This window comes from Pseudorasbora parva, chromosome 23 (genome assembly GCF_024679245.1).
Source record: "Pseudorasbora parva isolate DD20220531a chromosome 23, ASM2467924v1, whole genome shotgun sequence".
Taxonomy (NCBI): domain Eukaryota; kingdom Metazoa; phylum Chordata; class Actinopteri; order Cypriniformes; family Gobionidae; genus Pseudorasbora; species Pseudorasbora parva.
In genome coordinates, this window is record NC_090194.1 from 33,129,126 (window position 1) to 33,152,345 (window position 23,220).

General features: G+C 37.3%; 1 protein-coding gene across 1 annotated transcript; it reads left to right on the forward strand.

Moving 5' to 3' along the window:
- The first annotated feature begins 166 nt into the window (after window positions 1–166).
- Window positions 167–21,350, forward strand: LOC137062179 (huntingtin-interacting protein 1-related protein-like). Its single transcript, XM_067433016.1, has 34 exons — window positions 167–680; window positions 3,448–3,511; window positions 3,989–4,131; window positions 4,237–4,293; window positions 4,417–4,497; window positions 4,583–4,659; window positions 4,742–4,803; window positions 5,504–5,644; window positions 5,732–5,789; window positions 6,553–6,628; window positions 6,799–6,930; window positions 8,638–8,687; window positions 8,912–8,984; window positions 9,073–9,256; window positions 10,703–10,791; window positions 11,115–11,231; window positions 12,268–12,369; window positions 12,493–12,687; window positions 12,834–12,944; window positions 14,378–14,572; window positions 15,734–15,884; window positions 15,971–16,057; window positions 16,333–16,440; window positions 16,870–17,006; window positions 17,098–17,208; window positions 17,286–17,344; window positions 17,429–17,459; window positions 19,281–19,343; window positions 19,443–19,543; window positions 19,632–19,737; window positions 19,821–19,944; window positions 20,067–20,128; window positions 20,625–20,960; window positions 21,073–21,350. Exons 1-34 carry the CDS (start codon window positions 600–602, stop codon window positions 21,079–21,081), a joined length of 3,573 nt encoding a protein of 1,190 aa, XP_067289117.1. The 5' UTR covers window positions 167–599; the 3' UTR covers window positions 21,082–21,350.
- The last annotated feature ends 1,870 nt before the right edge of the window (window positions 21,351–23,220 follow it).

A 23,220-nucleotide genomic window follows, 5' to 3' on the forward strand; every position in this document is an offset into this window, starting at 1 on the left:
ATTATTTTTTACAGATTTTAATCAAAATCTATTTTAATGATGTGTACTAAAAAAAGCATTAGGGATTAATCCTACACAAAGCACTACCTCTGACTAGACAGATGTAAAGACTGTGGTTATTTATAAACTTTCTTCAAGTGTTAAACCTGTCTTGCAAGATGACACAATGGCACTGGTTGTTTTTGTCATTCTAGTTTCTTCTGTCATCTAACCTGTTTGGTTTCAAAGATAATGAACTGTGATGTGGCTCTAGTCTAGATCATTGTGTTTTACACCTGAAATCCAATGTCATTTTCACAGTAAGGACGAAGAGCCATCAGCCTTTTCAAAAGCCACTTAAACAGTGTATTTGCATAATCTCAGGACATTTAAGAGAACAATAAAGGTCTTTACATGCTGCCATTGATTTGGTTGCGTGAAATACAATTTCAGATTGGGTAAATGATGAGGAAACCTGCAAAGAAACTCACCTTTGTGTGACTCGTTGACGTGACAGGTTGATTTCAGGTGTGTGTGAGTGAGAGAGAGAGAGAGAGTGTGTGTGTCGGGACTCAATCGATCATTTGTACAATTGGTTTCATCTGAGGAAGAAGTAAAACATGGCCTCGAAGAAAACCGAGAAAACGGATAAAACTGAAAAGGCTTTAGCTGCGGAAAAGGAGCAATTCGTCAAACTACAGGTGAGATTCACGCGCACATTTTTACCTCATTCAACGAGCATTTGATATACACTGATTCCTGTTTTTCAAATAATTTATTAATGGTACTTTTACTTAAAATCTATTTTATTTTTCGTAATATTTAAGTAAACACCTGATAAAGTGATTTTCACTTTTAAATGCACACATTAAATCGTTTCGCGTCGAAATTATTACCATTTAGGCTTTATGTTCTCTACAGAATCGTCGTTATAATATATTGTTTTCATGTACATCCTGTGGTTTATGAGATGCGTCATTAATGTTTGTTTTTGCTATGTGTCACGGTAATACCATGTTTATTGGGCCTGATATTCTTGTTAGTTAATTCCCTAATCTTTTTTGGGCTTGAACCATGGTGATACAACCCCATTTCCAGAAAAGCTTTTCGTAAAACGCAATAAAATAAATATTCTGTGATTTTGTCAATACTCTTTAACCTTTATCTAACTGACAAAAGCACAAAGAAAAGATTTTCAATATTTGCATTGACCAACTTAAAGGAACTGTGTGTTAGAAATGTATTTCAATTAATCATAAAATGGCCCTGATATGTCACTAGAATGTCACTAGATATGTCACTAGAAATCATGGTAATTTCAAATACTTATATCACTGACAGCAGTAGTCCGGCCAGGATATTGTCATTTTAAAGTTGTTGTTGCAGCCCTCAACAGATGTTGATGTTGACATGTTGTGTTTTGGCCTGAAGCTCCGCCCTCCACCTATCGACCAATCACGAAGTCAGTAGTGTTTCGGCATCCGGGTTGCCAGATCTGCTCAAGGGGGTAATCTAGCACTCGGAAAGCGTTCCACCCATAGGGGCGGCCATTGCTAACCAAGCCATCACCTGCTGTTAGCATCCCATTGACTCCCATTCATTTATGAGTCACTTTGACAGTGAATAACTTTACATCTGAGGCGTTTATAGACTCCATTTGTCCATTGTTTATTTCTAAAGAAACACGACAATGCAGAAAAGGCTCCATTACCTTGTATCTTACACTATCGCCCCATAGAAGCTGTTTTTGTATTTTTGTATTATACAATAACGATTGCGTCATAACCAACGCGACTCTTTCGCACAGTAGAGAAATTATCGTATAGACATGAGGAGACGCTCAGAAGCAATCTTTTACTGTCTATGAGGCAGTCTGGGGGACGTGGAGACAAAGTCTGATAAAGTCAAGGGAGAAGAATGGGGAGAAGCCGATAGTGAGCCAAAAGCAACGGGAGAAAATATTTAAACAACGCGATTCAGATTTCACTTTCCACAACTACTAGAAGACCTACAACTGTCAGACAGGTTGCTCACGTCACATCTACATCGTCAATCTCAGTCTGAGCCTGCGCAGTTCGCTCAGCCATCAGGAAGTGAGTGCCTCTGATTGACCTCATTTTCAGCCGTTGACGCCTATGGGATAGCTCTGTCCATTTCTTTTACTGTCTATGGATCTGCTCTAGTTACCACAGTTCCAGCTACAAAAGTTCCCTGCAGAATCCTGCAGTCTATCTGGCAACCTCGAGTCATAGGGGAGAGGGAGAGGGATACACCGCTCTACAGTAATTTGAAAGGGATTGCAGTACCAGTTTTGGCCACAATCTTACTTACACTTCCTTTAAGTGCATTTTGTAAATATAAACAGATTTTGATGGCTGCAACAAACTCCAAAAAAGTTGTGACAGAGGCATGTTAACTTCTGTCACATCACCTTTCCTTTAATTACATTTTTTATATGTTTGGGAATTAAGGATACTAATTGTGGCACTTTTACATGTGAAATGTTTGCCCAGTCTCGCCTGAGACAAGACAGCTGTGCAGCAGTCTGTGGTCATCATTGTCCGGTTCTCCTTTTCATGATAGGCCATACATTTTCAATAAGAGACAGATCTGGACTGCAGGCTGGCAGTCAGGCACATCCACTCTACAGTGTCTAAACCAGCATGTGCTCAATGAGGCCTGGGATTGTCTTGATTCCCAGGAAAGCTGTCATCTTGATTCACTTAAATGTCTCTGTTCAATCCCAATACACGCCTCCATGTCAATGGTACCATCACACATATGCAAAGTCTGGATGGTCCCTTTCAGCTTTGGGACTGAAAACTTGATGTCAGTTTTCCCCCAAAACAAGCTGAAACGTGGACTCATCTGACCACAGCACACGTTTTGGATGATTTGAGATGAGCTCCGGCCCAGAGAACTCAGCAATCTCTGCATGGAACAGGTGTATAGCTTTCTCCTGGTGTAACAGAGATTCAAGTTTTGTTTCTTTATGCAGCGGCAGACTGTGTAAAGTGACCAGTTTTCTGTACTCCTGGGCCCGTGTGGCTGTATTTAACAGAGTAGCATGATGGGCAGGGCTCGCAGGTCACACACACATTCAGCAGAGATCTCCTGCCTTGCCCTACATGTACTGAGATTTCTCTGGATTCCTTGAAACATTAAGTATGCTGCTAAGACCAAAATACTTTGCAATCTTGAATTGAGAAATGTTATTTTTTTCACTGTTTGACAATTCTCTCATTATATTCGGCACAAAGTGGTGAGCCATGGCACATCTTTGCTTGCAAAGACCAGATCTTTGGTGGATGCTCCTTTCATACCCAGTCACGATACCCTCACCGTTAGCATTTCACTTCCTTGTAATGTGTGTTATTTAATGTTTTACACGGACATATTCTTTTAGCATTACATGTGCATTATGTGTTTTATTAATGATGCTATATTAAATCTTAATTTCATTTACAGCTTCAAAGCATCTCCAAATCCATTACCAGCGCAGAGGCCCCTATCAAAGAGAAATATGGACGCAGTATCCTTTAGTATTGTTTTAATACAACATATTGTTAGTCTGATGTTTGGATGAAGTTTAATTCATGTTACACAAACATGCCCAATATTTCATATATGTTCTAATATCTAACATCAGTAATATATGTTCTTAATCTGTGTCAAATGGATGTTTAGTGCTTATCACGTTTACTTTACAGACAATAATGATTTTAATGTTTATAATATATTGATATCTTCATTCATGTTGCATTTTGCAGATTAGAGCTTGGTGATAATATAGTTTACATTTTGCCATGTCACAAGCAATCAAGCAGTTGAGATTTATTAATTAGTACATATCGCCTTATTTGAGTATATTGTATGTATGCAAATAAATTTGGACATACTTATATATCTTGCTTTATATAATAAGCTTGGAGATGATATTACGTTATGACATTTTCTATATATAATCTTTATTATCTGAACTAGTAGACCGTCCTAAACATTTGTACAGAGATCATTTTAGGCACACATAAGGAAGGCGGCGCCGTCACGTTCTGGTCTCATGCCGTGAGTCTGCCGCTGTCCAGCAACGCCATCCTCAGCTGGAAGTTCTGCCACATGGTGCACAAACTGCTACGAGACGGCCATCCCAACGTCAGTCCCGTCTACCAAAGTATCATCAGATGGCTTTAATTTAGCTTTATTCATCTAAAATGACCCTACTACAACACAGTTTTGTTTTACCGTACTCTCTTTCAGACTTTACGAGACAGCAGAGGTCACACCGCAGGCATTAGACAGATGGGAACACTATGGGTGAGAATCTAAAAGGATCTGGATAGTATAAAGTCATGTATAATATATAATCTCATATAAATCGATTATTCTTTCAAGTGAATCTTACAACTTCAATTTTGTATGTGTCTGCTTTGTTTTTAGGGGAATCTACATGATAGATATGGACATATTGTTGCGCTGTACTCCAAGCTGCTGTGTGTCAAAATCGATTTCCATTTAAAGGCAAGTTTAATGTTTCCTTTAATAATTTTTGAGTTCATTCATTCATTCAGATATATGTATATATATTCCTCTGTTTCTCCCACAGCATCTGGAAATCCCACCAAACCTTGAAGCTCCTGAGGAAGTTCTTGATAAAGCCATCTCCATTGATATCAACAAAGTGTAAGTGCATTGCTTATGATTTAGTGAGTTTCTCGAATAATCCGTTAATAGAAATAAATACTCATGATTAGTGTTTATACAGGTTTGACATGACAGGTGAGACTCTGGACTACATGGAAGCAGCTCTAAAGCTGCAAGAAACAGGTAAGTGTAATGTCTTATATCATCAAGAATGCAATAATGTTTTTTGTTTTTAATCCAACTTGAAAAAAATCTTTTATTGAGCAATGACACATTAAATTCATTAAAATGGACAGTAAATAAAGTTATAATGTTACAAAAGATTATATTTAAAATAAAATGCTGCTCTTTATATTGATCAAAGAATCTTGGATTTTTTTTTATCATTGCACAAAAATATGAAGCAGCAGTTTTCAACATTGATAATAATAATAAGTGCAGCAAATCATCATATTAGATGATTTCTGAAGGATCATGTGACACTGAAGCCTGAAGTAATGACTCTGAAACTTCAGCTTTGATCACAGGAATAAATGACATTTTAAATTATATTCAAATAGAAAACGGTTTAGAATTTTTTCCCCCACAATATTAAAGTTTTTACTGTATTTTACTGTATTTTTGAACAAATAAATGCAGCCTTGATGAGCATATTCAAATCTTACCCTGGAGGGCCAATGCGCTGCAGAGTTTAGCTCCAACCCTGATCATACACACCCACCTGTGATTTTCTAATGATCCTGAAGACATTGATTAGCATGTTCAGGTGTGTTTGATTAGGGTTGGAGCTAAACTCTGCACCGCATTGGCCCTCCAGGGTAAGATTTGAATAGCCCTCCTATAGTGCATGTATAATATATATATTTAACTTTTTTAAATGCAGTTTTCCGTCAGATGGAGTCCAACTCCGCCAGCTCTACCACTGCAGTGGGTCAGTGCCGCCTCGCACCGCTGGTTCTGGTCATCCAGGACTGCGGCCCTCTCTACCATTTCCTGGTCAAGCTCCTGTTCAAGCTCCACAGCAGTGAGTCTCATTCTTTACTTGCGTCTCTCTTTATTCACGTGAATCGTTTCAATTCAGTTCAACAGCCGTTGTGCATCTTTTTCACAGGAATACCGATGGATGCTCTGTTAGGACACAGGGAGCGATTCCGGGAGCAGTTCAACAGGTAACGGTGTTCTGCAGTGAATTTTGGTCAATACCAACAGCCAATATGACCAATATTAAGATTCATATATTTATTTAAATAAACAGCATTGAAACCAAAGTAAAATCAGCCATCAAACATTAAATTGTACAACAGTAAATTTGGTCAAATATTTAGTACTTTTAATATTGTACTTTTGAAGGGATAGTTCTCCCAAAAATTAACATTTTGTCATTAATTTCTCACTCTCATTGTTGTTCCACACCTATAAGACTTTCCTTCATCTTTTTAATGAAATCTCAGAGCTTTCTGTCACTGCAATTGGCAGCTAAGCAACCGACACTTTGATGGGTCAAAAAGTTAATAAAGAGATCATAAAACTTATGGAACGGTTTAGCCTAAAAATTTTTAAAGACACTCGATCACTTTATATGATGAACAGATTGAATTTAAGCTTTTATTCAATTATAAACGTTGGTCAGCAAACATAGAAGCTCAACACAACCTACTTAATAGGTGAGAATGAACCTCATTGGTTCTTGCTGGAGCTCAAATGTGCTGCGTAATACGAGAATGAACCTCATTGGTTCTTGCACATCAAGCGAACATGCTTGAGCTTCTGTTTACAACTGACGTGAATTAAATCTGATCGAGTTTCTTCAGAAAATTTGCACTAAACCGCTCAATTCATATAGATTATTTTTATGATCTCTTTATTAACTTTTTGAAGCGACTTCACCATTTTTGACCAAATTATTTCTTGGTCTGTCTTTGTCCCCCACAGTTTGACACAGTTTTTCGAGAGAGCGAGAGGAATGGAGTTTTTCAAAACTATCATTCAGATCCCTGATCTTCCTAATGTAAGATTTGCACATCCATATTTAATTGAATTTCAATTAATGTTGACTGAATTTTTTATTTTTTTTGTACAGAATCCTATTAGAGAAACAATAATTGTCTTATAGCATAACATGTTGGAGAGATGCATATGAATAAATGCTGCTTATATTAATGTTCCTGAATGTTTTAGGAGCCTCCAAATTTCCTGCGTGCGGCTTCACTCGCCGATCACGTGAAGCCTGTGGTCGTTCAGAACAAGAGAATACCTGACGATGATGAAACGGAGACGCAGCTGGACTTTAGTGAAGGACAGTACCAGATGGTAAAAACAGCCTGGAGTGCTCAAGCTTCAGCTGTAGGCAGAGGTGGACAAAGTACACAACTTTATTACTTGAGTAAAAGTAACAGTACTATTGGTCAAATATTACTCCGTTACAAGTGAAAGTTGTAAAAACAGATTTTTACTTAAAGGGTCCGTTCACCCAAAAATTTAAATTAAATGTTTATTTACTTACCCCCAGTGTATCCAACATGTAGCTGTGTCTGTTTCTTCAGTAAAACACAAATTATTTTTAACTCCAACCTTTGCTGTGTGCCAGTCATATAATGGGGTGAATAGGTAACAAGTCTATGAGAGCAAAAAAACAACAACAAAAAAAACATGCTTAGGCAACGTGCACAAAAACCCTGCTGCTCCTCACGACACATTGATTTGTTAAGACACGAACCGATCGGTTTCTGTGAGAAACCCAACAGTATTTATGTTATTTTTTTTATCTCATATCCCGACGAGTCTCAAGTTTTCCCATGGGCTGTAATTTCCGTCTGGTGAGGTCAAGCTGGTGCGATCATATATATATATATAAAATATCATATATCATATATATATAAAATATCATATATATATATATATATATATATATATATATATATATATATATATATATATATATATATATATATATATATATATATATATATATTATTTTTTTTTTTCTCTCTTCTGTGTATTATGTGTGTTGTTGTGTTGTGATTACGCATGTGGAAACAATTGCAAACAAATTTCCCCAAGGGGACAATAAAAGTAAAGTAAGTAAGTAAGTAAGTAGAATCCTCATTTGTGCTTGTGCAGATCGGTCGAATGAAGATTCTACATTGTATATATCTATGATCATTTGTGTTCTACTGAAGAAACAGACACACCTACATGTTGGATGCACTGGGGTAAGCAGATAAACATCTAATTTTCATTTTTGGGTGAACTAACCCTTTAAGTAAAAGTACAGAAGCATTTGTTTTCAAAAGTACAATTTCAAAAGTAAATTTCCTTTTTTATGTCAACGCATTACTTTATTATCGCTGTATAAATGCTCATTATGCCATAATGGTTTAAGCCAGTCAGTGATGCTCCATCCGACATACTAGGATACGACTAACTTAAACTCATTTAAATACTTGTATAAAAGTTACAAAGCTCTTTACAATGTGCTGTCACTTTAAGGCCGAATGCACGGGTCCAATACACCGATACACATCTGATATTCTCCAACTGTTTACCTTCACTTAAGACATAATCAACTTTGTTTATGTGAATACTCGCCAAAATGAGCATTTTGAAATCTTTTTTCTTACATTTTGCTATAAACTATAAATCAGTGTTCAGAATCATTGAACTTCACGTGACCCTACAAGAGTGATTCCTGATAGGCTTTCTGCAAAAACCCAAAGAAAAAAAAATCATCCGCTGACTTTCAAAGCTGCTACAGAAACGACTTTCGACGTTGATAGAAATGTAGAGGAGTAAAAAGTATGATATATGTCTTTCAAATGTAGTTAAGTTAAAGTCATAAGTTACCAGAAAAAATGATACTCAAGTAAAGTACAGATACTCAAAAAGTGTACTTAAGTACAGTACTCAAGTAAATGTACTTAGTTACTGTCCACCTCTGGCTGTAGGCCTGTGGCTCACAGAGGGTGTTAAGTGCTTTTCTACATCTGTGAATTAACATTTGATTATTTTGCTCAACAGTATTACGGTTACAACCAGTTTGATCCCCCAAGTGACATACCAGAGCAAAGGTAACACATGTCTGCGATCTACTCACTTCATGAAAGAAAGTGCACAAATGAGATCTATTTAATACGTACAAACGGAGAGCAAAGTTGTGTTATTTTATAGTTTTTGATGACTGTTTTTATAAATTGTAGATAATAATAATAACAATAATGAAAAGTATTGAAATTTGAAGTCCAAGCATTTGGCATTTCTTTTCATTTGACCTATAATAAAACCTCTCACACAGAGACACTGAGGCTGATACTCTGAGGAAGGAACTTGAGGTGGTGAAACCAGAGCTGGAGCTCATAAAAGTTGAGGTTGGACTTTAATTTGACTTTAATTACACCTGTCTTGAAGCAGTATTTTCTCCTCCCGTGATTGATCCCATCATTTGTGTGTGTGCAGGCCCAGCGTGCCGTGGTCCATCTCAAAACTCAAGTCAATAAGCTGGAATCTGAGCTTGAGGACCAGCGGACGCACAAGCAGATGGCGCTGGTGGAGAACGAACGTCTGCGGATGGAGGTGGAGAACCTCAGAGCCCAGACTGCAGTCGCTGCTAGCATTCAGGCCACGGCCGACGACGCTGGCAGTGAGTGACCTCTGACCCCAGACACACACAGTAACATGTTTTAATAAGGTCACATTTCATGTTATGCATAATCCATTAACATGAAGGGCCCTATTATATACCCGGCACAAAAAGAGTTTTTTGCTTGTTTCAGCCTGACGGAGTTATCCTTTTCACATCCAGCGCCACGTTGTTTTAAAAGCAAATGCACTCGCACTCTCTGTTCACCCATGGGCGTGCTGGTCTGAAAACCAGATGTGTTCAGACGCATTGTTGGTCCGTTACTATTTTGAAGAGCTGAAAACAACTACGCCATTGACCAACACAAACCTGCTCTAAAGTCAATAGTGCAGTATTTGTTGTGTTATTTAAAGCACGTTAGGAATATGAGCCTATAGGCGGGTGCACAACACACGTACACTCTGATTATTACACACACAGGGACGCACAGCAGCACACAAACATTTTTAAATATTAAAAATAAAAGGATATCTCTCTGGAGAAGCGTTCAGTCTTTCCGCTCGCAAATTCCTCCATGTAAATAGCGAGCGCAACTGGCTTTTAGGGGATAAGACTCTGATTAGTTTATTGCACGTTACACCTAAAACACACCAATGACTCATTAAGAGACTAGGTATAAACCTTTTAGGCCATGCGGTGGCCGTTTTTTCCATCGTTAAACCAGCAAAAGTGGATTCGAACACTTCCTAAGTGCACCTGCGCCATGAGCTTCAGACCATGTGCTCAGATCATTAAAATCGGGCCCGGGTTAACAAAGAGTAATATACCGGTATTCTTACAGCATTTATTAACTTTTTTTAATGTTAGTTATTAAAAATGTTCACAATGCATTAACTAATGTTAAATGCTAAATAAAGATTAGAATGAACTAAGATTAATAAATGCTGTAGAAGTATTGTTCATTGTTCATTTGTGTTAACTACTATAGTTAACTAATATTAACAAATGAAACCTTATTGTAAAGTGTTACTGATTTTTTTTGTTTTGTTGTTGAAATAAATTATTACATTTATTCAGCAATGATTAATTACATTGACAGTAAAGACATTTAAAATGTTACAAAAGATTCTATTTCAAATTAATGTTGTTCCTTTAAACTTTCTATTCATCAAAGAATCTTAAAAAAATATGAGGCAGCACAACTGTCTTTAAAATGAATATTCAGAAATGTTTCTTGAATGGCAAATCATCATATTTCTGAAGGATCATGTGACACTGAAGACTGGAGTAATGATGTTGAAATTTTAGCTTTGATCACAGGAATAAATTAAATTTTAAAATATATTTAGATAAAAAAAGTAATTTTTAAATTGTAATAATATGTTACAGTATTACTGTCTTTACTGTATGAGTGTAAGATACTTACCACCCCCAATATTTTGTATAACAGTAGTGTATTATGAACATCTCAGAGTGAGGCTGATCTCTTGTTCTCATGTTTTGTAGGCAGAGCTCAGACTGCTCAGATACACTTCTCTCGACTCAAAGAGAAACACGCCGAGCTGGTCAGCAGACATGCTGATCTCATGCGGAAGGTGAAGGTTTTGTGCTTATGACGACTTATTTAGCTGTATTTCTCAAATATTAATGACAAACAGTGTCTGTAATTTTGTCACTTGCAGCATCAATCAAGTTTGAGCCTCCAGTAAAACTGCCCATAACTCCACAAAAACATTCAAACGCATTGTAATTATATTATTTATTGTGAGGCATAATGCAAGAAATATTTCACAAATGTGTTGACACATGGAGTTCTGGAGAAAAACAACAACCTTACTTTGTCGTAGATGAACCTGAAATGTTTTTGCCATATGATCATTGTCATTTTGTTAATGGTGATGGTTAATGTGTGTGTCAGAATGCCGAGATGGTGAAGCAGGTCAGCGGCACTCAGCAAGCGCAGGAGGAGCTGCAAACGGTCAAACAGCAGATGGCGATAGAGATACAACAACTGAGACAGCACAACACTGCACAGGTCACACACACTTACACATTTATCCTGATTCCAGTCATTCTTGAGGTTTAGAGAAGTTGACTTGGTATTCAAACTAAACTGGACACTACATTAAAGAATTTTTAATGGCTCATATAATGCCTATGTGGATACACACACACACACACACCCACACACACACACACACACATTGTTTTTGTGAAATGTAAGGACATTCCATAGGTGTAATGGTTTTTATACTGTACAAACCGTATTTTCCATCCCCTTACACTGCCGCTACCCCTAATCCTACCCATCACAGGAAATATTCTGCACTTTTACTTTCTAAAAAAAACTCATCCTGTATGGTTTATAAGCGTTTTGAAAAGTGGGGACATGGGTAATGTCCTCATATTTCACCCACTCCTTGTAATACCTGTGTCAAACTCATGTCATTATACACATTTGTGTCCTCGTATCTCACAAAGTTTGGGGTCGGTTAGAATTTGTTATGTTTTCGAAAGAAGTTATTCTCACTGAGGCTGTGAAAATACAATAAAAACAGTATTTTTTGTGGAAATATTATTACAATTTAAAATAAATGTTTCTATTTGAATATATATGATAGTGTAATTTATTCCTGGGATCAAAGCTGCATTTTCAGCATCATTACTATAGTCCTAAGTGTCACATGATCCTTCAGAAATCATTCTAATATGAGGATTTTTTTTATCAATATTGTGCTGCTTCACATTTTTTTTCAGGACTCTTTGATGAATATCATGTTCAAAAGAACATCTTTTATTTGAAATAGAAATATTTTAACATTCTCTTAACATTAGAAATGTCTTTACTGCCACTTTTGATCAATTTAATATATCCTTGATTAATAAAAGTATACATTTCTAAAAACGATTTGCCGACCCCAAACCTTTGACCCCAAATTATTTTAAAAGAGAAAGTGTGCATCCATTGAAACGAGTGTGGAAAATAATTTTTGTACCTGATGCAGATATATCTGCTGATTTATTGGCCTGCTGAAATATCCGCCTCTCATTAACTGAATTGTAATTTTCAGCTGGAGGCACAGAGAGCAGAAATTGAACGTTTAAAACATGAGCTAGCAACCGAGAGGGCTGAAATGTCCCAAGTCCATAATGCTTTGCAGAGCAAAGAGAAGGTAGGACCTCTATCCATGCACATAATGACTGCAGATTTTCATGTCTCTTGATTATTAACTGAATGCATCAACACGTCCTAGTATATACTGTACTGTTTCTCTGATCTCTGTGTGTGTTCGTAGGCTGGAGACCAGCTGGGCAGTGTGTTGGTGGGTCTGCAGGCGGAAAAAGAGAGGCTCCTTCGTATAGTGAAAGATCAGGAAGCTGAGATCGCTACTCTGCGCCAGGCCGCCCAACTCCACCAGACCACCCTACAGCAGGAGAGAGACCGTCATCAGAGAGAGATGACAGCACTGCAGAACCAACTGCAGGAAAAAGTCAGTGGAACAGCCTTAATGTCCCATTATTCCCATTAATATTAATTTGCCTGCATTTTTTTGCTATCACAATTTTACACAGTGCCACAAACCAGCATGAGAATGAGCGGTTTTAGTTATTTGTTTGGCTGTGTGTTTGTGGTTAGTTGCATCGGGAACAGGAGCAGCAGCTGGAGATGGAGAAGCTGAGACGCGAGCTGGAGCAGAAGCGAGCAGAGGTGCTGCGTGCTCAGAGCGCTCTGAACAGTAAAGAAACTGTGAGGATTTCCTCTTCTTGTTTTTCTGTCACATTATGTTTAGATCTCTGCGACTGATGCATAATCTGACTTTTTGCCAGTTTCCCAAAGCATTTCATGTCTACTACCCATTTTCACCAGCTGAGTGTTTTGCTAATATCATTTTTAAATCTGATGCTGATGCAACATTTAGAGAGCAGGCTGGCTGATAGCATATATAGTACTGAAATAATGATATATAATACAATTTAATAATAGCAAATAATCTAATATAACAAACATAACAACAATATAATATAAGTTATGAAATATATTGAATTGATTAATTACAAATATTAATATACAGGAGTTGTAAAATATGATATAATATAATATACACAATTTAGATTTAATTATTTAATTAAAAATATTAATATACAAGAGTTGTAATATAATTTGATATAATATACACAATTTAGATTTAATTATTTAATTAAAAATATTAATATACAAGAGTTGTAATATAATATGATATAATATACACAATTTATATAAATATTAGTTATTTAAATGTTTAGAGATTAGAAATATTAGTTATGAAATATTATTTACATAAAACAAAGTAAAATGCACAAACTTGCAGGTGCCAATTGTAACTTTAAAAAAAAAGATTGAAAAAAAATAGTACTGAAATATAATGTGTAATATAATTTAATAATAACAGATATTATTGGAATATGTAAATTGTAATATAATATATAATAAAACAATTATTAAATGATACATAATATAATTTAATAATAGCAAATATGAATATACCGTTATATAATATAATAAACACTAGTTATATAAATATAAGTTATGGCAATTTTTAGAGAGTGGAAATATTATTTATGAAATATTATTTACATAAAAATTATGTAAAATGCACACAATTACAGATACAAATTTAACAACATTTTACAAAATATTGAATGAGTAAATTAACTAATAAGTAAATACATATTAAAAAAGTATATAGTAATATTTTTTTGACTAGATTAGGGTCCAATTTTTGTTATTAACTTTCTACTGAATATGACTTTTGCTGCAATGAACTCGTAATTACTGCTTATTAATAGTCAGTAAGGTAGTTGTTAATTTTAGTTATTGGGTAGGATTAAATAATGTAGAATATGGTCATGCAGAATAAGTCATTAATATGTGCTTTATAAGTAATAAACAAAAAGACAATATCATAGTAATATGCATGCTAATAAGCTAACTAGTTATAGTGAGAATTGGACCCTAAACTAAAATGTTACCCTTTTTTCCCCCCTCACAATTTTGTTTATGCACAAAACATCAACCAATTACACAGCCTAGGCAAGATACTGTGTACTAAGAAGCAAGATTTAATAAGTTTGTCATCACTGGGTCACCACTACACCTTAAAAACTATAGATTATTTACATATGTTTGCATGTATGTTTTAGACAGGAGACCAGCTGAGCACCGTGTTAGTGGGTCTGCAGGCGGAGAAGGAGGTTCTTCTGCGTTTAGTGAAAGAACAGGAGGCTGAGATCACTGACCTGCGTCAGGCCACCCAACTCCACCAGGCCACACTGCTGCAGGAGAGAGACAGATGTCAGAGAGAGATGGCAACGCTGCACAACCAAATGCAGGCTACGGTGAGATAAAACAAGAGATTTTGGGCAAAATGCCGCTAAAAACCATACAGAAGCATACAATGTAAATCTGCCTTCAGTAGTATTGGCCTTCCCTCTGTACTTTGGCACACCGTACTATGATTTGGGACACTGATGGCAGATACAATGTTGAAATGTGATATATTTAATAGTAGCTAATATAATATAATATAATATAATATAATATAATATAATATAATATAATATAATACCAAAAGTTTTGGGACGTTTACGTTTACATCCGTAGGGTTTAATATGGAGTTGCCCCACCCTTTGTAGCTATAATAGCTTCAACTCTTCTGGGAAGGCTTTCCACAAGGTTTAGGACTGTGTTTGACCATTTATTGAATTTTTGACCATTCTTCTAGAAGCTCATTTGTGAGGTCAGGCACTGATGTTGGGCGAAAATTTCTGGCTCACAGTCTCCACTCTAATTCATCATGTTGGAACAGGAAGGGGCCATCCCAAAACTGTCCCTACAAAATTGGGATGAAATTCTCCAAAATGTCGTGGTATGCTGAACCTCACTGGAACTAAGGGGCCAACCCCAACCCCTGGAAAACAACCCCACACGATAACCCCCTCTCCACTAAACTTTACACTTGGCACAATGCAGTCAGGCTAGTACCGTTCTCCTGGCAACCGCCAAACCCAGACTCGTCCATCAGATTGACAAACAGAGAAGAGTGATTGGTCACTCCAGAGGACACGTCTCCACTGCTCTAGAGTCCAGTAGCGGTGTGCTTTACACCACTGCATCTGATGCTGTTGTAAGGCTTGGATGAGCTGCTCAGCCATGGAAACCCATTCCATGAAGCTCTCTACACACTGTTCTAGAGCTAATCTGAAGGCCTAACAAAGTTTGGAGGTCTGTAGCGATTGACTTTGCAGAAAGTTGGTGACTTCTGCGCATTTTGTGCCTCAGCATCCGCTGACCCTGCTCTATATTTTTAAATATAATATAAATATTAGAAATGTCAATATTTAGAGAGTTGGCTAACTGATATAATACTCAAATACGATGCAATACATTTTCAAAGTATGAAGATTTAGGACTTCTATTAAATTGGGATGTAGTCAATCTCCTGTAGTGTGTTTTGAGGGTGTTAATTGTTGCCTTTGCGGTGTGTTTTTCCTGTGCAGTTGAGTCAGGACTCAGGAGTGTTACAGCAGAAGCTGCAGGATGAGCAGTTCAGTCTGTTGCAGTGTGCCGTGGTGGAGGCCGAGGGCATCGTGCTGGACGCCGTGGCCAAAGTGGATGATCCGCTACATGTGCGCTGCATCAGCACGCCAGGTCTGTCCTTCCTCCTCCTCCTCCTCATACCTCAGAATATCCTCATCAGCTCTTTAACTCTACATATCTCAAATCTCTTTTTGCAGATTATTTGATCAATCGGGCTGAGTTGACGTTGGCATCCATTGATAAGATGCAGCAGAGTCATGCAGCCTATCTGAGGAATAATGATGGTAAGGTTGTTCTCATCAGTAAGTTACAGGTTCAGCCGTTAGTGGAATGGGTAACACTTTATTTTAGGGTGGCATAGTTACACATTACTACATGCACTTACCATATTAACTACAGTAAATTATACATAATTACAACTAACCCTAACTGTAACTCTATAGTAAGAACATGTATTTAATTTATTATTACTCAGAACTTATTTAAGTAAATACAATGTAACTATGTCACCTTAAGTTAAAGTGTAACCATGGAAAATAATCTCTTCATCTTCCTCTAGATGTGAGTGGTTTGTTGAGGTCGGTGACCCAGTTCTCCCATCTCATCGCTGACACTATTGTTAACGGAGCAGGCGCTGCCCACTCAGCACCTACGGACCAAGCAGACCGTGAGAACAAGAATTATTCTTTACTGTTAAAAAACACACACACACATTGAATGTCAACAGCAAATGTGTATGTGCAATCTAAGTGAATCTTTCTCTACAAAACATTATAGCCTGTACAAAATGTTGCATTAACACAGTCTTTCAGTCATTCAAAGTTTTGTATTGCAAAATCCAGCTAATACCAGATGGTTTTGCGTGTTTTTTATCTGGTCCAAACTGCTAATTAATGGTTCTTAGATGGTCCAAGCTGGTCTAGATGGCTGATCAACTGGTCTGTCAACCTTAGACCTGGATGCAGCGTGGTAGACCATATTGATCAAGCTAGTTAGAGCTGCTTTACCATCTTTGAATGCCACAAAAACCATCTTGGCCACCTTAAACTTGTACTTTTTTTTTAACCTGATACAGTTTTGCTTAATTTCTCCATAGGTTTGACGGATAACTGTCGGGATTGTGCGACTCACTGTCTCCAGTACCTGAAAGAGCTTAAGATGAAGGCCACCCTCCCGAGAGCAGACCCAACTGCTGTCCGCTACGTGGTCCAGCGTATCCTCAACCAAGGACAGGTGTGGTGGACCAGAGATGGCATCTTCAGACTTTAAATGTTGCTGGTGTTTGTGTGGAGTGATAAGTGACCTCTCTCCCGGTCTCTCGCAGGACCTGCGGCCCAAAGGAGCAGACGTACGGAAGGAAGAGCTGGCAGATATGGTGGATAAGGAAATGGCTGCGACTTCCTCTGCCATTGAAGATGCTGTGCTGAGAATGGATGTAAGTTAGAACAGTCTTAATGATGCTGGATTCAACTCATTTGCTATGACGTCATGGGATTTTCTTATGTAATACAGGAAATATTGAGCCAGGCAAGAAGAGATACATCTGGAGTGAAACTGGAAGTTAACCAAAGGTTAGTTTGGGATAAAGTTTCATAGATAATGTAAAGTTTGTAGTTTATGTGTTAGATATTTCAGTTGTGTTTGTTCTATTACAGCATCATTGGCTCCTGTTCAGATCTAATGAAGGTATGTTTACACTCACTCAGATGAATGTATTAAATACACTACTGTTCAAATGTTTGAAAAAAATCATTTTATTCAGCAAGGACATATTGATCATTATTTAATACATTTATGACGTTACAAATATATATATATATATATATATATATATATATATATATATATATATATATATATATATATATATATATATATATATGTTAAATAATTATCAAAGATTTCTGAAAAAACTATCACGGTTTCTAACAGTTTTCAACATTGATAATTAGTTTTAAAAAATCTTGAGCAGCGAATCAGCATATTAGATGATGATCATGTGGGACTCTGAAGACTGGAGTAATGATGCTGAAAATTCATCTTTGCATCCCAGGAATAAATTACATCTTAAAATTCACTATATTGCCAAAAGTTTTGGGACGCCTGCCTTTACATGCACATGAACTTTAATGACGTAGTGTTTAATATGAAGTTGGCCCCCCCTTTGCAGCTATAACAGCATCATCTCTTCTGGGAAGGCTTTCCACAAGGTTTAGGAGTGTGTTTATGGGAATTTTTGACCATTCGTCTAGAAGCACATTTGTGAGGTCAGGCACTGATGTTGGACAAGAAGGCCTGGCTCACAGTCTCCGCTCTAATTCATCCCAGAGGTGTTCTGTTGGGCTGAGGTCAGGACTCTGTGCAGGCCAGTCAAGTTCCAACACACCAAACTCGCTCAGCCATGTTTATGGACTTTGCTTTGTGCACTGGTGCGCAGTGATGTTGGAGCAGGAAGGGGCCATCCCCAAACTGTTCCCACGAAGTTGGGAGCATGAAATTGTCCCAAATGTCTTGGTATGCTGAAGCATTAAGAGTTCCTTTCACTGAAACTTAGGGGCCAAGCCCAACCAATGAAAAACAACCCTTACAACATAATCCCTCCTCCACTAAACTTTAAACTTGGCACAATAGAGTCAGGCTAGTACCGTTCTCCTGGCAACCTCCAAACCCAGACTTGCCCATCGGATTGCCAGACAGAGAAGCATAAGTGGTCACTCCAGAGGACATGTCTCCACTGCTCTTGAGTCCAGTGGCAGCGTGCTTTACACCACTGCATCCGACGCGTTGCATTGCACTTTGGTGATGTAAGGCTTGGAAGCAGCTGCTCAGCCATGGAAACCCATTCCATGAAGCTTTCTACGCACTGTTCTTGAGCTAATTTGAAGGCCACACAAAGTTAGGAGGTCTGTAGCTATTGGCTTGTCGACTTCTGCGCACTGTGACCCTCAGCATGCACTGACCCCACACTGATTTTTTTTCTTTCTTGGCCTATCACTTCGTGGCTGAGTTGCTGTTGTTCCCAATTGCTTCCGACTTTTTAATCAACAGTTGAACATGGAATATTTAGTAGTGAGGAAATTTCACAAATGGACTTTTTACACAGGTCACAATCTCTCACGGTACCACACTTGAATTCACTGAGCTGCTGAGAACGACCCATTCTTTCACAAATGTTTTTAGAAGCGTCTGCATGCCTAGGTGCCTAATTTTATATACCTGTGGCCATGGAAGTGATGGAACACCTGAATTCAGTGATTTGGAAGGGTGTCCCAATACTATTGGCAATATAGTGTATATTCAAATAGAAAACACTTATTTTAAATTGTAGTAATATTTCACAGTATTACTATTTTTTTACTATATTTTGATCAAATAAATGCAGCCTTGCTGAGCACAAGAGATTTTTAAAAACATAAAAAATCTTACCAACCCCAAACTTTTGAACAGTAGGGCATATTATGATAAATGTATTTAAAAAAAAAATCTTTTCTGTCACTGTGTCCATAGGCTATACACATGTTGGTGATGGCATCTACTGATCTGCAGAGAGACATTGTGGAAAGTGGCCGGGTAAGATGTGGTTATAAGCAATTTAAGATAATAAATAATATGTATTCACACACAAACAAACACAGGGTCTTGTGTGTTTATTGCCTGATTCTGTCTTAGGGTGCCAGTTCGGTTAAAGACTTTTATGCTAAAAATTCACGTTGGACGGAGGGTCTTATCTCTGCGTCAAAGGCTGTTGGATGGGGTGCAACACAGATGCTGTGAGTACATTTGAGAGTGTATATTTAAAGTTTTAAGCTGGATTTATTAGTGTAAATCTGCATAACTATGATTTACATTCTCACAAAGTGAATCAGCTGATAAAGTCGTGACTGATAAAGGAAAATATGAAGAGCTGATTGTCTGCTCTCATGAGATTGCGGCCAGTACAGCACAGCTTGTCGCTGCTTCAAAGGTAAAATCCATGAGATCGATATATGTGAGCTTTTAATCCAATCAAATCAGTTTATTCTGACACATCAATCCTTCATTTAACAGGTAAAGGCTGATCGAGGCAACAAGAAGCTCCATACTTTACAGCAGGCATCCCGCCATGTGAACGACATGGCTGCTGTTGTGGTGACATCTACCAAGTCAGGACAAATGCAGATTGAGGACAAAAGTGAGTGTCATAGACACAAATGCAAAAAGCATGAACCATACCCTACGCAAGTAGTGAAGTTTGTACCTGCCACAACAACGACAGAAAGCACAGTAAAGTTTGTCCTTTTTTTTCTTCCACAGACTCTATGGACTTCTCTGGCATATCTCTTATAAAGCTCAAAACAGAAGAAATGGATTCTCAGGTAGGTTTACCAAAGTGAAAAAGTGGTAGTGTTTTAGAGGGAAATAGAGCGTCATTTTTTAAGCTTTTCCATTAAAAAGATAGTACACCCAAGAATGTAAATGACGTCCTAGGTGTACACAGACTGTTTAATGCTGCATATATGTATTTATAACAATAACAATTGCATAATTGTAAATAACCTACATAAAGTATAGAATTTATAGAATTTAAAAAAAAGGAACTATTAAAAATAATGTATGTTCTCTCAAAAACTCATTACAATCACTGAAGCAAAATGAATCTCTTACTCACATTGTGTCTGCACTCTGTTGATTATGATGAGAGAATTCGCAAGTGCGCACATTTAACAAAGCTGAGGAATTTCTGTTGATGTTGTTTACACCATCTAATCAAATCCCAAATTATTAAATCCAGGCATTATCAAGTGAAATGAATTGCAAATACCATTTCATGCTTGATCTGAAATGGATAAACAAACTCATGTTTGTTTCTAGGTGAAAGTGTTAGAGTTGGAGAAGCAGCTGGCGAACGAGCGTGTACGGTTGGGAGAGCTCCGGAAAAAGCACTACGAGATAGGAGGGATCCCAATGGAGTCTCCACCAGAGAACGCAGTCAATAGCTTTGACAGTTCACTGCCTACTGTTTTTCCTGACCCACCAACAATGGAACTGCCCAGCCTGGATGTGTTCACACTGGATCCACCTAGATTCGAACCACTTAGACTGGACCCGCCCAGACCGGATCCCTCTGCACCCTCAACCGAGCCTGCCAAAACCAGCTCTAAACGAAGCTCAATCTTTCATAAATCAGGTAGCATCCTCAAGAATCCAGTAAGTATTACCGGACACTTTTTGCTTTGGACCACTTCATCTGTATTTCCAGTGTCAATATTGCCATTATAATTACATTCATATGTTGTTTTTCTTCTTTTATTTCCCATAGTTTAGATGAAAGGAGCCCTGGATGCATAAAGAAGAAACCATCCGATAATAATGTACATGATTCTGAAGAGAATAATCTATCCTCCTGCATAGTTTGACAATACTGTATGATGTGAAATAAAGATGAAATGATGCCTATTAATTTGTATTATAATTTATATAATCATTTAGTGAAATACTGTCCTGAAACATTTTTTAAAAGGTAATAGTTTGTTTCCTTCTCATTTTTAATGAGAACATGGCTTTTTTTGTTTATAAGGACCTAAGTTATGTACTAAAAATTGGATCTTTTTACACCTTTTATCTTTTTAAAGTTGTAAATGCAAAATAAAGTAAATAAAAATACTTAATTATGTTGTGAAAGTGATGTTTAGTGTTTGCTGTTTTTATTTCCAGTATGAAAATTAACCATGGTTTTACTACAAATAAAACTAATGGGTGATATAGCTAAACCATGGTAACTACAAATTAACCATGGTTTTGCTACACTAACCATAGTTTATTCATGGTATGTGTAGTAAAACTGTGGTTATACAAATACATACATCAATCCGCCAAAAACATGGTTACTACATGATTACATTTTATTTACTGATAAAACAAGAAATTTAAAACATTTTAAAGAAATCCCATAAAACAATTAAAAACAGTTACATTGAAAGTGTGAATACAAATATTGCATTTAATCTTCTCATTTAAGATGAGTTAATTTTATATATATACCTTCAACTGTTAATTTTCCTTCAACTGTCCAATTTTGGTGAGCTTGTGCAAATTGTAGCCTCTTTTTCCTATTTGTATCGGAGATGAGTGGTACCCGGTGGGGTCTTCTGCTGTTGTAGTCCATCCGCCTCAAGGTTGTGCGTGTTGTGGCTTCACAAATGCTTTGCTGCATACCTCGGTTGTAACGAGTGGTTATTTCAGTCAAAGTTGCTCTTCTATCAGCTTGAATCAGTCGAACCATTCTCCTCTGACCTCTAGCATCAACAAGGCATTTTCACCCACAGGACTGCCGCAGACTGGATGTTTTTCCCTTTTCACACCATTCTTTGTAAACCCTAGAAATGGTTGTGCGTGAAAATCCCAGTAAATGAGCAGATTGTGAAATACTCAGACCGGCCCGTCTGGCACCAACAACCATGCCATGCTCAAAACTGCTTAAATCACCTTTCTTTCCCATTCTGACATTCAGTTTGGGGTTCAGGAGATTGTCTTGACCAGGACCACACCCCTAAATGCACTGCAATGTGATTGGTTGATTAGATAACTGCATTAATAAGAAATTAAACAGGTGTTCCTAATATTCCTTTAGGTGAGTGTATGTATATATATATATATATATATATATATATATATATATATATATATATATATATATATATATATATATATATATATATAGCCGCAGACAAGTCAGGGTACACATACTTACCGCTTACCACTGCCAAAAGCGCCTGGACCACGGAGCAATGGAAGAAGGTGGCCTGGTTTGATGAATCACGTTTTCTTTTACATCACGTGCATGGTCAGGTGCATGTGGGTCACTTACCTGGGGAACACATGGCACCAGGATGCACTATGGGGCAATGTTCTGCTGGGAAACCTTGGGTCCTGCCATCCAGGTGGATGTTACTTTGACACGTACCACCTACCTAAGCATTGTTGCAAACCAGGTACAGCCTTTCATGGAAACGGTATTCCCTGGTGGCTGTGGCTCTTTCAGCAGGATAATGTGCCCTGCCACAAAGTAAGAAGGGTTCAGGAATGGTTTGAGGAGCACAACAACAATTTTGAGGTGTTGACTTGGATGTCGAGCATCTGTGGGATGTGCTGAACAAACAAATCCGATCTTTGGAGGCCCCACTTCACAACTTACAGGACTTAAAGTATCTGCTGCTAACATCATGGTGCCAGATACCACAGCACATCTTCAGGGGTCTAGTGGAGTCCATGCCTCGACGAGTCAGGGGGACCAAAACAATATAAACTATTTATAAATTAAGTCACAATGTTATGTGTGTGTGTGTGTGTATATATATATATATATATATATATATATATAATAATAATAGATTTTATTTGTAAAGCACTTTTCATTCCGAAGAATCTCAAAGTGCAACAAAGGGGGGTAACACAAAAAATGAATAAC

Coding starts and splice junctions, on each gene's coding strand:
- LOC137062179 (XM_067433016.1), top strand. CDS start 600: ATGGCCTCGAAGAAAACCGAGAAAACGGATAAAACTGAAAAGGCTTTA. Junction 6,629..6,798: donor AGATCCCTGATCTTCCTAAT/GTAAGATTTGCA, acceptor TGAATGTTTTAG/GAGCCTCCAAATTTCCTGCG. Junction 19,344..19,442: donor ACATTGTGGAAAGTGGCCGG/GTAAGATGTGGT, acceptor ATTCTGTCTTAG/GGTGCCAGTTCGGTTAAAGA.